This window comes from Bacillus rossius, chromosome 3, assembly GCF_032445375.1.
Source record: "Bacillus rossius redtenbacheri isolate Brsri chromosome 3, Brsri_v3, whole genome shotgun sequence".
Classification (NCBI taxonomy): domain Eukaryota; kingdom Metazoa; phylum Arthropoda; class Insecta; order Phasmatodea; family Bacillidae; genus Bacillus; species Bacillus rossius.
Window position 1 is genome coordinate 110,616,138 of NC_086332.1, and position 18,964 is coordinate 110,635,101.

At 40.2% G+C, this 18,964-nt stretch overlaps 1 protein-coding gene across 1 annotated transcript in view; it reads right to left on the bottom strand.

Annotated features, from left to right (window-relative positions):
- Positions 1-10,921: 10,921 nt before the first annotated feature.
- The window catches only part of LOC134531488 (protein borderless), a 140,455-nt gene continuing 132,412 nt past the window's right edge, over positions 10,922-18,964 (bottom strand). Inside the window, exons 10-12 of the mRNA XM_063367197.1 lie at positions 18,476-18,526; positions 13,784-13,969; positions 10,922-12,611 (exon numbers count right to left, since the gene is read on the bottom strand). Of these exons, the coding sequence (XP_063223267.1) occupies positions 12,367-12,611; positions 13,784-13,969; positions 18,476-18,526 (482 nt within the window). The 3' untranslated portion in view covers positions 10,922-12,366. The remainder of the gene's footprint in view (positions 12,612-13,783; positions 13,970-18,475; positions 18,527-18,964) is intronic.

The window sequence follows — 18,964 nt, forward strand, 5'->3', positions numbered from 1 at the left end:
CTTAGCCAAATCGGTGTTAACATCCATACTGTTTATTTCGAAGCACCTTTAGACACCAGACGTGAATTAAGTTTTGACAGAAGCGACTTTAGGTCGTCACGCCTTTCTGCATTCGAAACCTCGATCATGTCGCGAATTCGAGAATCCGAAGCTTCCACGCGCTGGTCTATGGCTACGAGGTACACTATTATTTCATCTTTTGCGCGTTTTATTTCTTTGCCAAGTAGCGAAATGTATTTACGTATTTCATCATCGTGTTTCACGGTGCATAGTTCGGTACGCGGAGCTCGACTGCTGCGTCCAAATTTAGAAATGCTATGATTCATGTTTGACGATAAACTGATCGAATCCCTGTCTGTACCTGCCCTTATATAGAGGCCAGTCCTTTACGATGACTAGGAATCCGTTTTCGTCTTTCCAACACAAGGAGCACATGTCTTTGAATTCCTGAAACGACATGTCGGTGTTTACGTGATCGTCGTAAGCGTGGCGTAAATTAAGTTCGTCCATGCGAAACAAAACTATGACATTCGCATTATCACGCAGCAAATGTTTGGGTATTCTACCGTACGTCTGACACAGGTATACGCAGTCTACCTTGGCGTGTCTGCCCATGGAAAAGTACTCTTGTATTATGCCTTGCTTCTCACAAGCCACATCATCGAACACAAACACGGAATTAGGCTTTGCTTCGTCGGTAGACACCACATCGGTATTATCGCTAAACGGAAAATACTCCAGACCATCCACCGAGCGTAGAACGGCGGCCAAGCGCTGGTACTTTGGCTGTTGCAACGACTTGGAATACAAGTAAACGTTCTCGAACCGAAGACCGTTTGGCTCCTCCAGTAAACTCAGTAAAAAACAAGTCTTGCCACAGTTTGACGGTCCCGCTATGATGCAACGTACGGTGGACGGTAATAATACGCCATGTCGTGATTCACGACCGGTAGTGTCATCGTCCTGCGTAATGCGTACGGGCAAACACACGTCTTGCTTGACGGCCTGCATTGTACTAAAGTAATTGTATAAAAGAAGCATATTTATACTTTCTGGTCAATTGCATGTAATGTCTCGAAGAGGTAAGAACAAAAAACACATCGGCGCGGGATTCGTAAACTCGCTGATAAACAACCTACCATTCGAGCTACACATTCCCGGCTACAGATTTTGCGGCCCCGGGACTAAACTAGCGAAAAGGTTAGCTCGTGGTGACGTGGGAATTAATTCTCTCGACGAAAAGTGCAAGCAGCACGATATCGCATATTCATTAACCCTTATCCGGAGACGTGGGGTCTCCGTGACCCCAGCAAAACTTTAACTTGCTGCCATCTATGTGCAGTTCAAGGCACTTGCTTGTGGTACCATCTACCTTTCGCTTGGATATCACATAGTCTCCTCCTGTAGTGTCAGATTTGTTTACGCTGTCTGGAGCTAGATATCAGGTCGAAAAGATAACTTGGGGTCGTAGTGGCACCACGTCACCAGTTATGTTTCTATCTCAGAAGTGATAAAAAGGCTTCTAAACGAACATGTGTACGTGTGGGCGATCCAGATTATGACGAAACTATTTCTAAGTGGTTGAAAGATATTTTTAGTGACTTAAGTTATCAAAGTGTGTGTGGAAAAGCAATGTGTGATGATTGCAGAGCAAACAAATGTGACTTTTCGTACAAATTTAATTTTTTCAAACAATGTTCGGCTAATATATTTTATGTAAAAATGGCATTTTCAAAATATATAAGTATGTATGTGCTTTCTAGTTAGCTCGATTATATATATTGTTGTGGTTTAAGCATTGGTTATGCAAGGAAAATATTTGGAGGGGAAAAAAGTAATTTCTTTTTTTGGGAAAATTTATCTGTTGTAGATTTTATGAAAAAGTCTTATTATTCATAGAAGTTTTCTAGATTTTGTTTTGTCACTATATCTATATTGAATAGCAAATAAAACTTTTAGGCTACCATCTGCTTATTTTTTTTAAAAAAGCAATTATTACAAATAGGCATTTTTAGATTTATTTGAGCAAGCACCAATGGAAAAAATTGTATTTTATAATTGGTAAAAAATAATTTACTAATTTATTTTTTAATTTAATTAATAAGTATAAAAAATGCATTAAATAATTTTACATGGAACAAAAATAATTTCTAATCAGTTAACTTCTACAAAACATTTTGGGGTCTGAGGGGCACCACGTCACCAGATATGTCAAATATTTTCACGTCTCCGGCTAAGGTTTAAGCAAGGATCTGGAATCTAGGCACAGAGCAGATCAGATATTGGCACAGGAAGCCGAAGATATAAGCAAATCGCCGGACGCGGGACTAGGAGAGAAAATCGCGGCCTGGAGCGTATCTAAAATCATGAAGGCAAAGACGAAATTAGGAATGGGTGCTCGTAAACCCAGAATTCGCAAGACCAAGAAGCGCAAGATACAACGAAAGAACAAGAAAAAGGGCGGATTTCTACCGCTGCTGGTGCCTGCTATAGGTGCACTAGGCGGGATCGCAGCAGCCGCGGCAAATATCGCTAGAGCGGTCAACACTAGCAAGAACCAGTGAAAGCAGTTGGAGGAAGCACGTAGACATAATTCAAGCATGGAAGCCATTGCCATCGGTAAAAAAAACGGCGCAGGACTCTACTTACGACCTCACAAGGCAGGCCGAGGCATGAAAAAGAAACGTGTAAAGAGAAAATCCTAAGTTCCCTGCCGAAACGACCGCTCACCAACGTAGATTTAATAAAGTACGCACGCAAACTTAAAATACCAAATTACCGCGGTGTGTTTATGCGAGACACTTTGCCCAGCAAGCCAAACACACGTGAGCGCGCCATAATTAATTTAGACACATCGGCGGGTCGCGGCACGCACTGGGTGGCCTATGTAAAGACGGGAAAAAAAGCAACTTACTACGACAGTTTCGGTAATCTACGCCCTCCGCCCGAACTGCGACAGTACCTGGGTCGGACCACTACGATGTTTTACAATTACGAAACGGAACAGAGGCCTAATCAAACAAACTGTGGTCACTTGTGCTTGAGATTTCTGACCAAATATGAAGTATGAAAAACAAGTATATATTTTTTCGTATATAAAATAAACGTACAGTAGCGAAAATCAATCAGTCATGTCCGTAACACTCATATTGACAGGTCGTAGCTCGCAGCTACGAGCCACATTCTACCCGCCGCTGGACTTGAACGGAGAATGGAGCATCGGGCTAGTAGATTTTCAAACGTATAATGCCATACCTAATATCGACGAGGAAAACTGCAAAATGTGCTTCTTGAAAAGTGATGGAACAACAGCTCGGGAAGTTTCCATACCTACCGGCGCATACGAGTTGAGTGATATTACAAATTACATCAAGCAAGCCCTGTCTCCAAACACAATTTTCGAATTGCGAGATAATCCAAACACGCTACAGTGCGAACTTTACTGCAGTGAAAATGTCGACTTTACGAAACCTGGCACCATAGGTACCATGCTCGGATTCGAACCGAAAATATACGCAGCCAAGACCTTGCACGTCTCCACGCGACCTGTGAATATCATGTCGACAAATGTAATACGCATAAACTGTAATTTGGCAAGTGGAACGTACCTCAATGGACGACTAAACAACATGCTGCACGAGTTTTCGCCAACGGTCCCGCCAGGATATAAACTGGTCGAAGTACCGCAAAGTATCATTTACGCCCCTGTGCTCGCCAAAACAGTACACGAAGTGGTAGTCGACATTGTCGATCAAAACGATAAACTAGTAAATTTTAGAAACGAAGAAATTACACTACGTCTGCACTTGAAGCGATGGGACTGATTTTCAAGACCTATAAATCAAAGAAGAGACACGAACCCAGGACCAGTCTGTTGCGAGGCCGCGGCGCGTTAACACCTCTTAACGTTAAGTATCTCCGCAGTTTAGGCTACAAAGTTCACAAGCATGGAAGATTATTTAAACGTGTCAGAAAAAGCTCAGTTTAGCGACGATGTAAATAAATTTGAATATCACTCAACTCGTATGCGCCGGTAGGTATGACAACTTCCCGAGCTGTTGTTCCATCACTTTTCAAGAAGCACATTTTGCAGTTTTCCTCGTCGATATTAGGTATGGCATTATACGTTTGAAAATCTACTAGCCCGATGCTCCATTCTCCGTTCAAGTCCAGCGGCGGGTAGAATGTGGCTCGTAGCTGCGAGCTACGACCTGTCAATATGAGTGTTACGGACATGACTGATTGATTTTCGCTACTGTACGTTTATTTTATATACGAAAAAATATATACTTGTTTTTCATACTTCATATTTGGTCAGAAATCTCAAGCACAAGTGACCACAGTTTGTTTGATTAGGCCTCTGTTCCGTTTCGTAATTGTAAAACATCGTAGTGGTCCGACCCAGGTACTGTCGCAGTTCGGGCGGAGGGCGTAGATTACCGAAACTGTCGTAGTAAGTTGCTTTTTTTCCCGTCTTTACATAGGCCACCCAGTGCGTGCCGCGACCCGCCGATGTGTCTAAATTAATTATGGCGCGCTCACGTGTGTTTGGCTTGCTGGGCAAAGTGTCTCGCATAAACACACCGCGGTAATTTGGTATTTTAAGTTTGCGTGCGTACTTTATTAAATCTACGTTGGTGAGCGGTCGTTTCGGCAGGGAACTTAGGATTTTCTCTTTACACGTTTCTTTTTCATGCCTCGGCCTGCCTTGTGAGGTCGTAAGTAGAGTCCTGCGCCGTTTTTTTTACCGATGGCAATGGCTTCCATGCTTGAATTATGTCTACGTGCTTCCTCCAACTGCTTTCACTGGTTCTTGCTAGTGTTGACCGCTCTAGCGATATTTGCCGCGGCTGCTGCGATCCCGCCTAGTGCACCTATAGCAGGCACCAGCAGCGGTAGAAATCCGCCCTTTTTCTTGTTCTTTCGTTGTATCTTGCGCTTCTTGGTCTTGCGAATTCTGGGTTTACGAGCACCCATTCCTAATTTCGTCTTTGCCTTCATGATTTTAGATACGCTCCAGGCCGCGATTTTCTCTCCTAGTCCCGCGTCCGGCGATTTGCTTATATCTTCGGCTTCCTGTGCCAATATCTGATCTGCTCTGTGCCTAGATTCCAGATCCTTGCTTAATGAATATGCGATATCGTGCTGCTTGCACTTTTCTTCGAGAGAATTAATTCCCACGTCACCACGAGCTAACCTTTTCGCTAGTTTAGTCCCGGGGCCGCAAAATCTGTAGCCGGGAATGTGTAGCTCGAATGGTAGGTTGTTTATCAGCGAGTTTACGAATCCCGCGCCGATGTGTTTTTTGTTCTTACCTCTTCGAGACATTACATGCAACTGACCAGAAAGTATAAATATGCTTCTTTTATACAATTACTTTAGTACAATGCAGGCCGTCAAGCAAGACGTGTGTTTGCCCGTACGCATTACGCAGGACGATGACACTACCGGTCGTGAATCACGACATGGCGTATTATTACCGTCCACCGTACGTTGCATCATAGCGGGACCGTCAAACTGTGGCAAGACTTGTTTTTTACTGAGTTTACTGGAGGAGCCAAACGGTCTTCGGTTCGAGAACGTTTACTTGTATTCCAAGTCGTTGCAACAGCCAAAGTACCAGCGCTTGGCCGCCGTTCTACGCTCGGTGGATGGTCTGGAGTATTTTCCGTTTAGCGATAATACCGATGTGGTGTCTACCGACGAAGCAAAGCCTAATTCCGTGTTTGTGTTCGATGATGTGGCTTGTGAGAAGCAAGGCATAATACAAGAGTACTTTTCCATGGGCAGACACGCCAAGGTAGACTGCGTATACCTGTGTCAGACGTACGGTAGAATACCCAAACATTTGCTGCGTGATAATGCGAATGTCATAGTTTTGTTTCGCATGGACGAACTTAATTTACGCCACGCTTACGACGATCACGTAAACACCGACATGTCGTTTCAGGAATTCAAAGACATGTGCTCCTTGTGTTGGAAAGACGAACACGGATTCCTAGTCATCGTAAAGGACTGGCCTCTATATAAGGGCAGGTACAGACAGGGATTCGATCAGTTTATCGTCAAACATGAATCATAGCATTTCTAAATTTGGACGCAGCAGTCGAGCTCCGCGTACCGAACTATGCACCGTGAAACACGATGATGAAATACGTAAATACATTTCGCTACTTGGCAAAGAAATAAAACGCGCAAAAGATGAAATAATAGTGTACCTCGTAGCCATAGACCAGCGCGTGGAAGCTTCGGATTCTCGAATTCGCGACATGATCGAGGTTTCGAATGCAGAAAGGCGTGACGACCTAAAGTCGCTTCTGTCAAAACTTAATTCACGTCTGGTGTCTAAAGGTGCTTCGAAATAAACAGTATGGATGTTAACACCGATTTGGCTAAGCAACTGCACGATGTCATCGAGGCCATACGAACAAAGTACTTGCTCGCCAAGCAACACAGATTAAGCGACGAGGTTCGAAGAGAGGAAAAATTGAAGCCCTTGAGTGCCCGTCTGGATAGTTTCATAGCCAGGCGAGGGGACGTCGAAAACGAGAAACCGACTAAAATCGAAGTAAAAGAAGAGCCGCAAACTACGTCCACGGGCAAACGAAAGCGAAGTCCACAATTAACAGACGATTCCAACGTATCTACTAGCGAAGACGAAGTTCGTGTCGGTCGAACTGTTAGGAAGAAACCTCGAAATAAAAAAGGTTTTGAAGTCGGTCCTCTCGCTAGCGAGTATCTGGCCTCCTCTGTACCTCGAAACAGCGACGCGACGTATGGCGTGCATAAACGAGGTAGTAAATGGGTCCTTGGTTCGAAGGAAGTACATTTCGTGTCCGGCGATAATATTGAATGTGGAAAAGAGGTGATAAAACTTACTCGTGGATTATGCGAACTTTTGTTTCGTAAAAAACCGCGGCGATATTCAGAGGTGGATTTGCGAAAATATAGAAGATTGCTGGATGCTTCCAACGCTGTTTACGCAAAAAATGACCCGAAAACGGGTCGATTCAAAGATTATGAACATGAGAAATATCCTTTGATAGCTAGTCTTTTCTTAGACATCGAAGGGACCGGACTTTATAAACTCGACACTGGTAGAAAATTGGACTATGTATATTATGACGACCCCAATGAAATAGTTGATCGTCTTAGACTGCTGCAGGCATCTCAGAGTGTGGGAAATAATTCGCACAGCAACGAAATCGCTTCCATACTTGAAGAATTACGGGAAGCGGGTTATATTGAATAGTTATCATGTCAAAGTTTGCCATTGCGGGCGAGTTGCATAAACCCGCAAGACGTAATTATCCGCGTCGAAAAATCAAAATCAAAGGATTGGACGACAATTGGCAGTCTGATCTGCTCGAAATGTGCGAATATTCACGTGTGAACAAGGGCTACAGGTACATTCTCATAGTCATAGACACCTATTCAAAGTTCCTGTGGGCTAGACCCTTAAAACGGAAAACCGCCGTGGAAGTTACGAGTGCCATGGCGAATATTTTGAAGCATAAACGAAGACCTTCGTTACTGCAGACGGACGACGGGAAAGAATTCTACAATGCATCATTCAAGGCACTGATGAAAAAGTTTGACATTACGCATTATTCTACGTTTAGCGGTTTCAAAGCATCAATGGCAGAACGTGTGATTCGTACGATGAAGAATAAACTGTATAGGAATTTTACAGCGAACGGTAATTACAAGTGGCTGAGTTTACTTCCTAAACTCGTGCGAGAATACAATTCTACTGTGCATTCTACAACGAAACTCAAGCCGAAGGACGTAAAGGATAATCGACTGCTTCGAACTGTGTACTCCAAGACGAATATACTAGATTCGCGAAAGAAAAAAGCGAATATCGGTGACATTGTGCGGATTTCGAAAAATCGCGGAATTTTTCACAGGCCTTACAAGGGGAATTGGACTGGTGAACTTTTTCGTGTATGTAGAATAAAAAATACGTATCCGCGTACTTATTTTCTCGAGGATCTGAAAGGAAAACGTATAACAGGGGCGTTTTATGGAGAAGAGATTATGAAAACTAAATATCCAGATACTTTTCTCGTTGAAAAAGTGTTACGGCGTAAGAAGGGTAAGGCCTTAATACGATGGTTGCATCATGGACCAGAGTTTGACTCGTGGATTGATGAAAAGGATATTTTAAAACAATGAGTTTGTGTAACAACTTGTGTGTAAAACATATTTTGTGTGTAAATAAATCTTTGTATGTAATAAATTGTATTTTTTATTTATTTCTGTATGTGTATAAATGCATCATGCGGGGAGCGTACAAGAAGCGCAACCGCTCCGGCCGAAAGACGTTGGACGACTGTCGTGGCTTTTACCCCCTCCACAGCGCCTGTGGCGGTGGTGGTGGGGCCCGCGGTGGTGGTGGCAGGGTGGGGTGGTGGAGATCTTACTTTGCAGAAATATGATCTCTCCTCACACCTGCCCCATGCAGGTGCAACTTCCCCCTCCATGCCGCTCGTCGGACCGTGGGACACGGCGCTGGAGGGCACAGACCAGATGTCCTCTTCCAGGACACGTGTGCTGGTCGCCGCTTGCTAACAATATATTACAAAAATTATTTTATTAAGAGTAACTTTTAATATTTTTAACTATAAAGACGAAATGAAAAGGTTTATTCCAAGTATAAGGTTATAACGAATTAATTTTCTTTACAAGTATAAAGTCATAAAGAATTTATTTTTTTACAAGTATAAAGATGTATAATTTTTTTCCAGGTATAAAGTTTCAAAGATTATATTTAAAAAAACAATTGAGTATAGTGACTCGAGGATTTATTATTATGATAAAACACAAACTTAATTTTTTTTCTATGTAATCGTACATACATATATACATTAGTTTTTACCTCAATTCCTCCTCCCCCCTACCGAGTACCTTCTTCGTGACGAGTAGACGAAAAGTACAATTTTTTAATACATACTTTATCATCTAAAACCTTATAAGGTTTTTTTATTTATTTTTGTGTGCGAGAAAAAAATAATAAATTAAAAAAGGGGTGGGGAGGGTAGGGGTGGGAATGGAAAAATACAAGAGTAGTGGTGGGGGAGGGAGTGGAAAAATACAAGAGTAGTGGTGGGGGAGGGAGTGGAAAAATACAAGAGTAGTGGTGGGGGAGGTTATTACGATGAAAAATAATAAATTAAAAAAGGGGGGGGTTTAAGTTCGTATATGCGTTGGTAAAAGTGGTGGGGGTCATTCTGCCTGCGTCCACCGCGGGGGAAGGATCGGTCGCCATTTTTATTTTTTTTGCCCTGATCGGGTTCGAACCGAGGACTCCGAGCTCCGTGTCGTAAAAGTAATTTTTTTATTAATAATTTATTAAAATTTTATTAAGTGAATTTTTTTATAAATTTTAAAAAAAATTTCGTTAAAATCGGGTAATAAATAAAAAAGTTAAAGATGGCGGCCGTAACGGAAATTGCAACGGTGATGTCATAATTCAAAATGGCGGAAAACACATCGCCGGAATTTTCTAGAACACAATGACGTCATCCAAAATGGCGGATCCAAGATGGCGGTTCCAAAATGGCCGCCATGACGTCACAATTCAAGATGTCCGCCGTGACGTCACAATCCAAGATGGCCGCCGTGATCTACTTGTACCGTTACGTTATGTCCCGTTACGATGTGTCCTGTTACGCTGTGTCCCGTTACGCTTATCCAAGATGGCCGCCGTGACGTCACAATACAAGATGGCCGCCGTGACGTCAGAATCCAAGATGGCGGACACCGGCACCGGCACCACCGCCTGGCGCCTGATCTCGGAGCCCCCAAAACATACTACTAAATACCTCTATGTGTCTGAACCAGCGAGTAAGGGATTTGAAATATCACGCATTTAACAACTGAGCTGAACTTATAAGTATCCCTTACTTAAGTTAAGTGAATTGAATGAGGGACCACACCTGGCTGCATCCACCCATGCTAGTTCCGACGACTAGGGCCATGTGCTTCTCGCGAAAATATTTCCAGACCAGTTGTGTGTTAACACACTGTAGCGCTGTCTGTGTTTCGTGGTTGGCACACCAACCCACAGCCATTCAGTCCTGAATGGTCCGGCCAGATATACCTTACTGCAGTTTAATTTTAAAATAATTTGCCCGCACCGATGATGAGCCGGTGTAAGAGGGCGAAGGAGCGAGGTCGGAGTCTCGCTGCTCTAGCTGAAGGGGGAAGGGCGGGGAGCATTGTCGTCTGGAAGCTCGGCTTGCGGGCGCGGCGATCAGACATCGAGGAGCTCGCCCGGCGAGTCAGCGAGTTCGTCCCGAAACACAACCGAGGCGTCTTAACCTTCGTGCAGTTGGCCCGCGGAGTCGCCGGGCGAGTCCACAAGGAGTTTCCAATTTCATGTCGGTCCAACGAACCAGGATTAGCCCTACAGCGCGGGGAAGCTAGTAAACATTAAACAACAGTAGTTTAAAACAAGATTAAGTGCTGGAGCATGGTGAGAAGTAAGTAATGGTAATCAAACTTAGGTAGAACATTTAAGGCAGCTACCGAACTGTATTGCCAAATGGAGTGTTGTGTAGAAACTTCGAAGGAGGGAATCAGATAACAGACTGTTTCGGTCCGCTAAAATTTATTCGCAGTGTGCGTGACAGACATAGTTTGTTTAGGTTATAGGTCACCTGCCATCTTGATGATGAACTCGCCACAGCTTGTGTTATGATGGCTGGTCATGTGTGATTACGCAGCTAAAAGTGTAATAAATGTGTTTAAGTGCTACCTTAATCCCTAAGTCGTTGGTGCATACGTCAAAAGGTAGTAGTGACAGAAGTGTGCATCTCAGTATTATATTTAATTATAATTAAATAATAATCTTCAGTTAAGAGGTGTTTTAAAAAGAACACACCCTTATGTGATTTTACAAAGTTAAAATACAATATGAGTGACATGAGTATTTATTTTCAAATACATATTTAAAAACAAATATTTTTCTCCAAACAATAGCAAATCAAGAAAAAAATCTTTATTAACTTTACAGCATGTGTTACAGTTATTAAAACATCAATTTTAACTAAACACGTGCGCTTAAACAACTTCAGTAATTCATCAAAACAATTTAATGCTGTAGTTGTTGTACCTATAAATCAATAATTCTCTAAATATGTGACATAGCAAAAATCTATCACATTAACAGCGTTAGTCAAGGCAGTTTAAGCGAACCATATTATTTGAATATGAAAAGTAATTTTTTTTTTTGATACAGCAAGTGATTAAACTTTTTAATAAGTGTCTCAGCAAAAAATTGATAATTGGAGTAGGCAACTAATTTAAAAAAAATAATAAAAATTAAAAATTTTCTCCAAACACAAATAAATTAAAAAAAAGTTAAATAGGTTTTCAAACAACTCTAAAAGAATGTATTTATGCAATTTTTTTTCCATTACTGTTTTTTGTTAACTATTTATGTAAATTGTCCTTTTTAGTTTAGTACCCAGTGGTTTTTATGGTACTTCTTCAACAAATGCAATTTTTTTTTTGTGCTTAGAAAGCGTAATACTGTTAAAGATATGGATACTGTCAGCACAACTATTCCAAGGAGAACAAACTGGACAGTAAACCCCCTAAATCTTGTAAAAAAATAGCCACTCGACTGCAGCGACTTGTGACCTGATTTCCATCTTTGCAACAGTGGCAGCTCCAGCAAATGCAGAGGCAAACAATCATCTACTTTAAAAATAGCAGGAATAAATAATATATGTTAAGGTTTTTATATACATAAACTTTAGCAACAAATACAACTGTGGCTTAAAAAATTTTCATACTGGATAGTATTTTGGATTATTTTTAACATAGTATCCACAGCTTTTTTCAGTCAGTCATATTTTGATCGTCACTGATATCTGTATGGTAAATTAAAAAAAAAAACACCATCGACATTATTTTGTTTTTAAAGAATCCAGTGCATTTTTTCAGCGGTAAAATATAAAAATCTGTAGCGCTAATTTTGAAACACGCGGTTTAAGGCTGGGTTTATAAACCATACAAGAAACACAACGATGCAACAGCGTAACACTTAACAAATACAAGAAAATTACAATTATTACAAAGCAAGTAAATCGCAAATTGTAAAACAGTAGAAACATACTTGTACCTTAGGCTTTTTTTATAATTAAAATATGCATCTGAAAAGTTAAAGAAATTTTTAATAACTCTATTCAAAAAGTTGTTTCAATTGACGAGTGTTAACATGATAAAAATAACACGGTGAGCTTCTATGCACATAGGTTCCGGAAGACTTGTGTTGAAATGCAGCCAAGCCGGAACGAAAGCCAGGAAAGACTGGCGTCGTGTCTCGTGTAGTTCGTGAGGTCGGGCGGGACGCGGTTAGCTGCTGGAGTCCTCCTTCTCGCGCCGCTGCAGCCTCCGGAGGTACCGGCGCCGCAGGTAGAGCGCCGCGCCCACGGCCATCACCAGCAGCGCCAGCGCCGCCAGCACACCCAGCGCCACGGCGCGGATCCCCCGGTAGCCGGGCACGTGCAGCACGTACTGGCTGCTGGCGGCCTGGTAGCCGCGCGTCGAGTGCGCCGTCACTTGGAAGTGGTAGGTGGTGTCCTCGGCCAGGCTCGTCACTGCAGCCATGCCCACACACCGTCCAAGATAGCTTTTATTTCATTTTCAAGTACAAGAAAAACGCTGACAATCAATGTTACAATGACAAATATATACATTCCAAATAATATTCTTATTAATTATTGTAACATCCTCCTAGCAACCTCTATGGGTTATCATCACATGTAAAGATTTTTCAATGTAGCTTTCTATAAACTGGATTAATATCAACCCGAGTCTCTAGGTTTTAAGATTTTTGTACAAAATAAAATTCATCGGTGAAACTGACGACACCTACCTCCAAGCTTCGAAACTAAGATGGCCACTGACCACAGGCCAAAACAAGTTAGCGACCCACTGCAGACTACGGAGCACTGCAGATGATAAATTTGTGTGGGATGTCTAGGAGCAGTGGGGAAGGTGCCTGAGCCAACTGGATCCATTTGTGTTGATTTTTTAAATGGCCCAGAATCCACCCGCTCCCTCTACTGATCAGCCCTTTCCCAAAAGGAAAATAATACCACTACTGCCAAGTTGACTTTATTTTTATCCTTTTATCTTCATTAAAATTAGTTGAGGGCTATCTCTGCAAATTTAGCTCTAAATCTATGTTTGCATTTGTTGTTAATCACAAATAATTTTAAGAAATATTCACTAAGCGTGAATGATATAGTGTCTATAAAAAAAAGTCGTGCAATCGAAAACAATTACAAACACTTACGGGACTTTGAAAAGCTATTGTACAGCACATAGTAAATATCGGCTTTGAATATATATACTGTATAGAAGTCACCAGCCGAGGTTAAAATTTCTAATACGGTTTTGAGGTAGTTGGTTAATTCACCACCGCAATCGCCACCATCTCTAGGGCATCGACTTGTGGTGGTCCCTAGCGGACAAGTGTCGAACTCTTCAAACACCCCTTCCCCCTCCCGTTGAACGACGTTGAGCTGCAGTGAATGATGGATGAGGGGTGCGGGGAATGACAGCGGGCGACAGCGCTGCGCTCTAACGTGTAAATAACAACTAAGACGATACAGGGCGTTACGGCAGCGCACTGCAGCGGTGAAGTTCCCAAGCTGCTCATCATACGCTTCTGAAAAACGTAGAGTAAATCCTATCCACTCGCGACTTCTATACAGTATATATATTCAAAGATATCGGTGAGAGAACAACGAGCGGCGCCACTGACCCAAGTAGCGGTTCCCGGACACCTCCTTGTGGCCCTGCAGGTGCTCGCGGCCCTCCTGGCTCCAGTGCACGGCGTACCCTCGGAGCTCGTCCTGGCCGAACTCTGGCGGCTCCCACGTGACCAGGTAGCCCTCCTTGGCGGGCGACACGCTCACGTTCCTGGGCGGGCCGATCTGCTGGAACGAGCCTGCGCAGCCGCACTCGCGCACGCTGCACTCCTCCACCAACAGTTCACTCTTCGCACTTTCAGGTACCTCAGTATACGTACAAACAACGCCTTTTTTTACTTCCGAGTTTTTTTTTATAGGTAGATTTCGAATAAATACCACCGACTGTAACCGTTACCATGGTGCGACTTCCGGAAATTTTTTATATAGTTATTCGTTTAATGGTCCATAGACACCATAACCATCGTCATCTCATATATATAATTTTTGTGGACACGATAACTGACGTAATTTTTCACAAATTACTTTCAAAATGATACATAAAATATATTAATGGAAATCTTGGCCGAGTTCAATAATGAGTAATATTCGACCAGAGCGGTAGAAATGAGGACGGTTTTCTGAAAAACGGAAGAATCGCTATACCTTCTATAATATGATGAATATACGATTTCTAACTCGTAGACGTATTACTAAAAACTTTTGTCTAAATAAATTTTTGATACGACCAGCCATAACTGCAAGGAGTGGAAAAAACCAAGGCTAGAGGACAAACAAAATTCATAAATATTTTCGTAGGCACACCATCGAATCCGTTCGGATTGTTTGCAAATCTTATTTTTTTTTTTTTTTTAAACTTTTGTCTGAAACAATTTTTGATAAGACGATCCATAGCTGCGAGGGGTTGAAAACACAAAGGTAAATTAAAAAAATATTCATAATTTCCGTACTATGTACAATTTTAAATCCATTTTAATTCATTGTAAAACCATAAATTATCATCTACAACCTTCGTCTGAAATATTTTTTTATACAACCAACCATTACTTTAAGTGGTGGAAAAAACAAGGGTACCTTCGTAGGCACACCATCGAGTTTGTTTAAATTGTTTGTAAATCTTATAATTTTTACCTAAAACATTTCTCTGAAACAATTTTTGATACAAAAAACATTGCTACAAAGAGTAGATGAAGAGGGGTTAAAACAGAAAAATAAATTTATAACTACCTTAGTAATCAAACCATATAATTCGTACATATTGTTTGTAAATATTATAATTTTTATCTAAAACTTTTGTCTGAAACAATTTTTGTTAAGATGAGCCATTGCTGCAGTGGGTTGAAAAAAAAAAAAAAAAAAAACAGAGGTAGAATTTAAAAAAAAATCAAAATTTTTGTACCATGTACAATATTAAATTCGTTTTAATTTATTGTAAATCCATAAATTATTAGCTACAACTTTCGTCTGAAATATTTTTTTATACGACTTAGGTACTATTAATGCAAGGGGTGGAATAAACTGGGGCTGAATGACAAAAATGTCATAACTTCCTTAGTAAGCACACTATGAAATCAGTTCAAATTGTTTGTAAACCCTACAAATATTATTTAAAACTTTTGTCTGAAACAATTCCTGATACAACCAAACATCGCAAAGGATGGATAAAGAGGGGTTAATAATAACAAACAGAAATTCATAACTCCCTTAGTGTCACACATTAAACTCGTTTGAATTGTTTGTAAATCTTGTAATTTTTATCTAAAACATTCGCCTAGAAACACATTTTGATAATACAAACCATTACTGCAAGAGGTTGAAAAAATCTGAGGTTGGAATTAGAAAGTAAATAAACATTCCTTATCGTGCACCTATTAGATCCATTTTAACTTTTGTTTAACTTCCTAAATATTGTCTAAAACATTTGTTAAAATAAATTATGTAACCAACCATTACGGCAAGGGATGGAAATAAAAATGGCTGAAAGTAAAAAAAAATACTTTTTTTTTAGCAGATTTACAATCACATCCGTTATAGTATATTATATGAATTCTAAACTTTTTTCTAATAATTTGGCTAACATAACTTTTATTAAATGAATTATCTTCGAAAAACAGGGTTTGAAATTAAAAAAAAATAAATATATATTGAAAACTGCTATAGCATAATATTTGTTTGTATTTTTTTCAAACCAACCTTATACAATCCTAAAACTTGGTCCATTGCAAAATTGTATACGACAATGTTATTAGTGCACGGGATGATTGCGAAATTTGGGATCGGTGGGCCGAAACCTTCTAGAAAGTAGGCGTGGCCGAGGGTTTCAAGGAGGAGCTGAAGTGAGCTCGGGACTCACAGGGCGGGCTCCTGCCTGTCCTGGTAGCGAGTCTGTTAGTGCGCGACCTACCATGTAATTTGCTAGTCTGTTAGGATCACTCATAGGGGAGATGAGTTCGCGTTTCATGATGAAAAGTTTCAGACTTCCTGGGCGGGCACTGGCTGCTAGGTATCTATTTCGTTTAAGCTCATGGGGATAAGTGGTAAGTCGTGAAATGTTAAATCTAATCTACAATGAGAACCTGGGCAGGGAAGCCCCAGAACATACGAGGAGTTCAAGCTCATGTAAGACTCGGTCGATAATAACTCCATATTTAAGTATTTAGCTTTAAGTCTCTCTAAGCGAATAGTTTAGTAATGTCTACTTAACTAAAGTTCTGGTACTCCCTTAATCACAACTGGTCGCAATATTGATAATGTAATAAATTGTTGGCCTTTCAACAAATTATACTTGAAACTGAAATGTAATGACTGTCTTGTTCTGTAAAACGTATTATATAATAAATGTTTATTTTTATATAACTGTTTTAAATTATTTAGATTAACTCTTTTATTTAAACCTTTACGGATAATAAATGGTCATACCTCTAGAACTCCCCGTACGGGGAGGAAACTATGAGCTTCCCTCACAAATATTAGTAGAATTGCCGTAAATCCTCTCGCAGCTCTACGTTTATAATGATTTATTTCTGTTTGTTTATGTGTTACATAATTCCCCCCCAAAATAAAGTTACCATCCGCTCTTGTGTATCAAGTTGCGGTTTTATTGTTTGATTCTAAACAACTGCCTAAAGTTTTAATTTGTAGCATCGACACGTTTAGTTTGAAGCCTCGTTACAATATAGTTTAAAATTTAGCTTTGCAAATCAAATGATTAGATAGTCGACAGCTACTCCAGCAGCGAATTCTAGTGTTAGGTGCGGAACTTGCGTGTGATTCGTTTCCTGAAATGTTGTTGAAACACACAATTTGCGTTTGTTTATCACCCTGGGCATTGTTTTAAAGGATTTTACATTAAATTTCGTGTCCGAGGCCTGAGTTTTGTATTATAAGCGTAACTGCAACACGGGGAATCGTAAATTTGCTCGTAAACAAAGTTACAAATCTCTGGCGAGCACTGAAAGACTCGTTCGCATTTTTTTTGTTATAAACAGGGCGAACACACACGCGGAAGAAATACATTTTATTTTTGTAATAGTTTTGACAAGTTTTGGAATGTTTTGCCAGTACACCAAGACATTTTTGTGGTTTCTTCTTCGAAGTGAATGGTGCACGTAACAGGCCTACCGGTAAATTTACGAAGATCTTGGGATAATTTGGAACCAAAATGTTTGTAAATTTAAGATAAAAAATTTTAACAGTGCACTTCTAAAATTATCTGGGGAACCTATTTCACACGACTTTTTCATTACCTTCAAATAAAGTCTTCGTACAACTTCTTTACATCACAGGGGAGTATATTTTATATATAATTAGCAAAATAAACATAATAAGGAATATATAAACTGTTCGCAAAAAAAGTGCCTATTTTAATTCTAGAAAGCTAAACAAATTTTGTAGGTAGTTTGCACATGTCTTTAAGTGGACAGTTTCCAATTAAATGCAAGATTAGAAAATTAAGTGAGGTGTCAAAAAACCAAATTCATCTTACCAAAAGTCTGTTAAAAATTAAATTCTTGTACTCAGAAAACATTTTCTGAACTTTTACCGAATATTCCTTTGGAAACCAGTTACCAGGAAATAGCAAAGCAAGAAAAAGTAATCAAAAAAGATTTTATATCTTTGTACAACACATGGCTATGGATATTTTTGCACGTATGAAAATCATTTTTCGAGATAATACTTAATATTTATTACGAAAATTGGCACATTATTTTATATTCTAACTCATGTTTCATTGAATAATTTTTTTTAAAACATATAAAGGATAATCGATTCAATAATTCCATTTTATTTTGTTTCATTTTGCTTATTAATGTGCATAGTTATTACTGGAAAGCTATTCAGGAAATGGTTTACAAATAACTTTAACTATTGGAGGTGCTGGGAAGCATAAATTCCCGGGTAAGAATCCAAACCTACTATTACCAATATAAAAATATCTATAATTTTACATGTATATTTATATTCCATTTACAAAAAAAAATACGGCGTGACTTCCAGCAAATTTTACTGTTTGTTTCGTTACTATTCCGAGACATGTAGACATCCTGTACGCAGAAAATCATTTATAAGGTTCATTCCTGGGGAGAGGTAGTGGGGAATATGTGTTTATAGAACCACTTTGCTTGCTGTTGGCTTATAAATATTTTTTTCCCGTTTGTTGTTGGGAATGATACATCTTCTAGGATGTGCATCCCTGTATCCCCCCACGCAGGCAACAGGCAACAGGCCAGGAGAGGCTCACTTACCCAGAGGCCGGCGCACGCGCTGCGCCGCGGAGTCGCTGTCGCTGCCATCACCTGCAAGCACAAGCACACGCCCAGTGCTGCAAGTCCCTGCTCTGTCACTGCAACTGTTGCACTCTCATCTCACGATACCTCTCGCCCGTAATCACATGTCAACACTTCATATACGGCATTCACAGACTCTGTTATTACGTCTGAATTTTACCCGAGTTGTATATCTTCTAATAAAATATTGGTTTTTAATTATTTTCAAAATAAAATTACATGACTCTGATATAATTTAAGGTAGTTTAACGATTCTGTTACTTAGGAATTAGATCTTACCTGTATTTCCTGACTTAATTGCCAGTTTATGATTAAATTACTGGTCGTTAATTCCAGACGAACTAGTATGATGCTGTGATAAAATGACAGCATTTATTTTTGTTTGGGTATAGTCTGCATTTTCGAAGGACTTTTGGTTAGGAATGGTTGCTGATTAGTGAACTCATA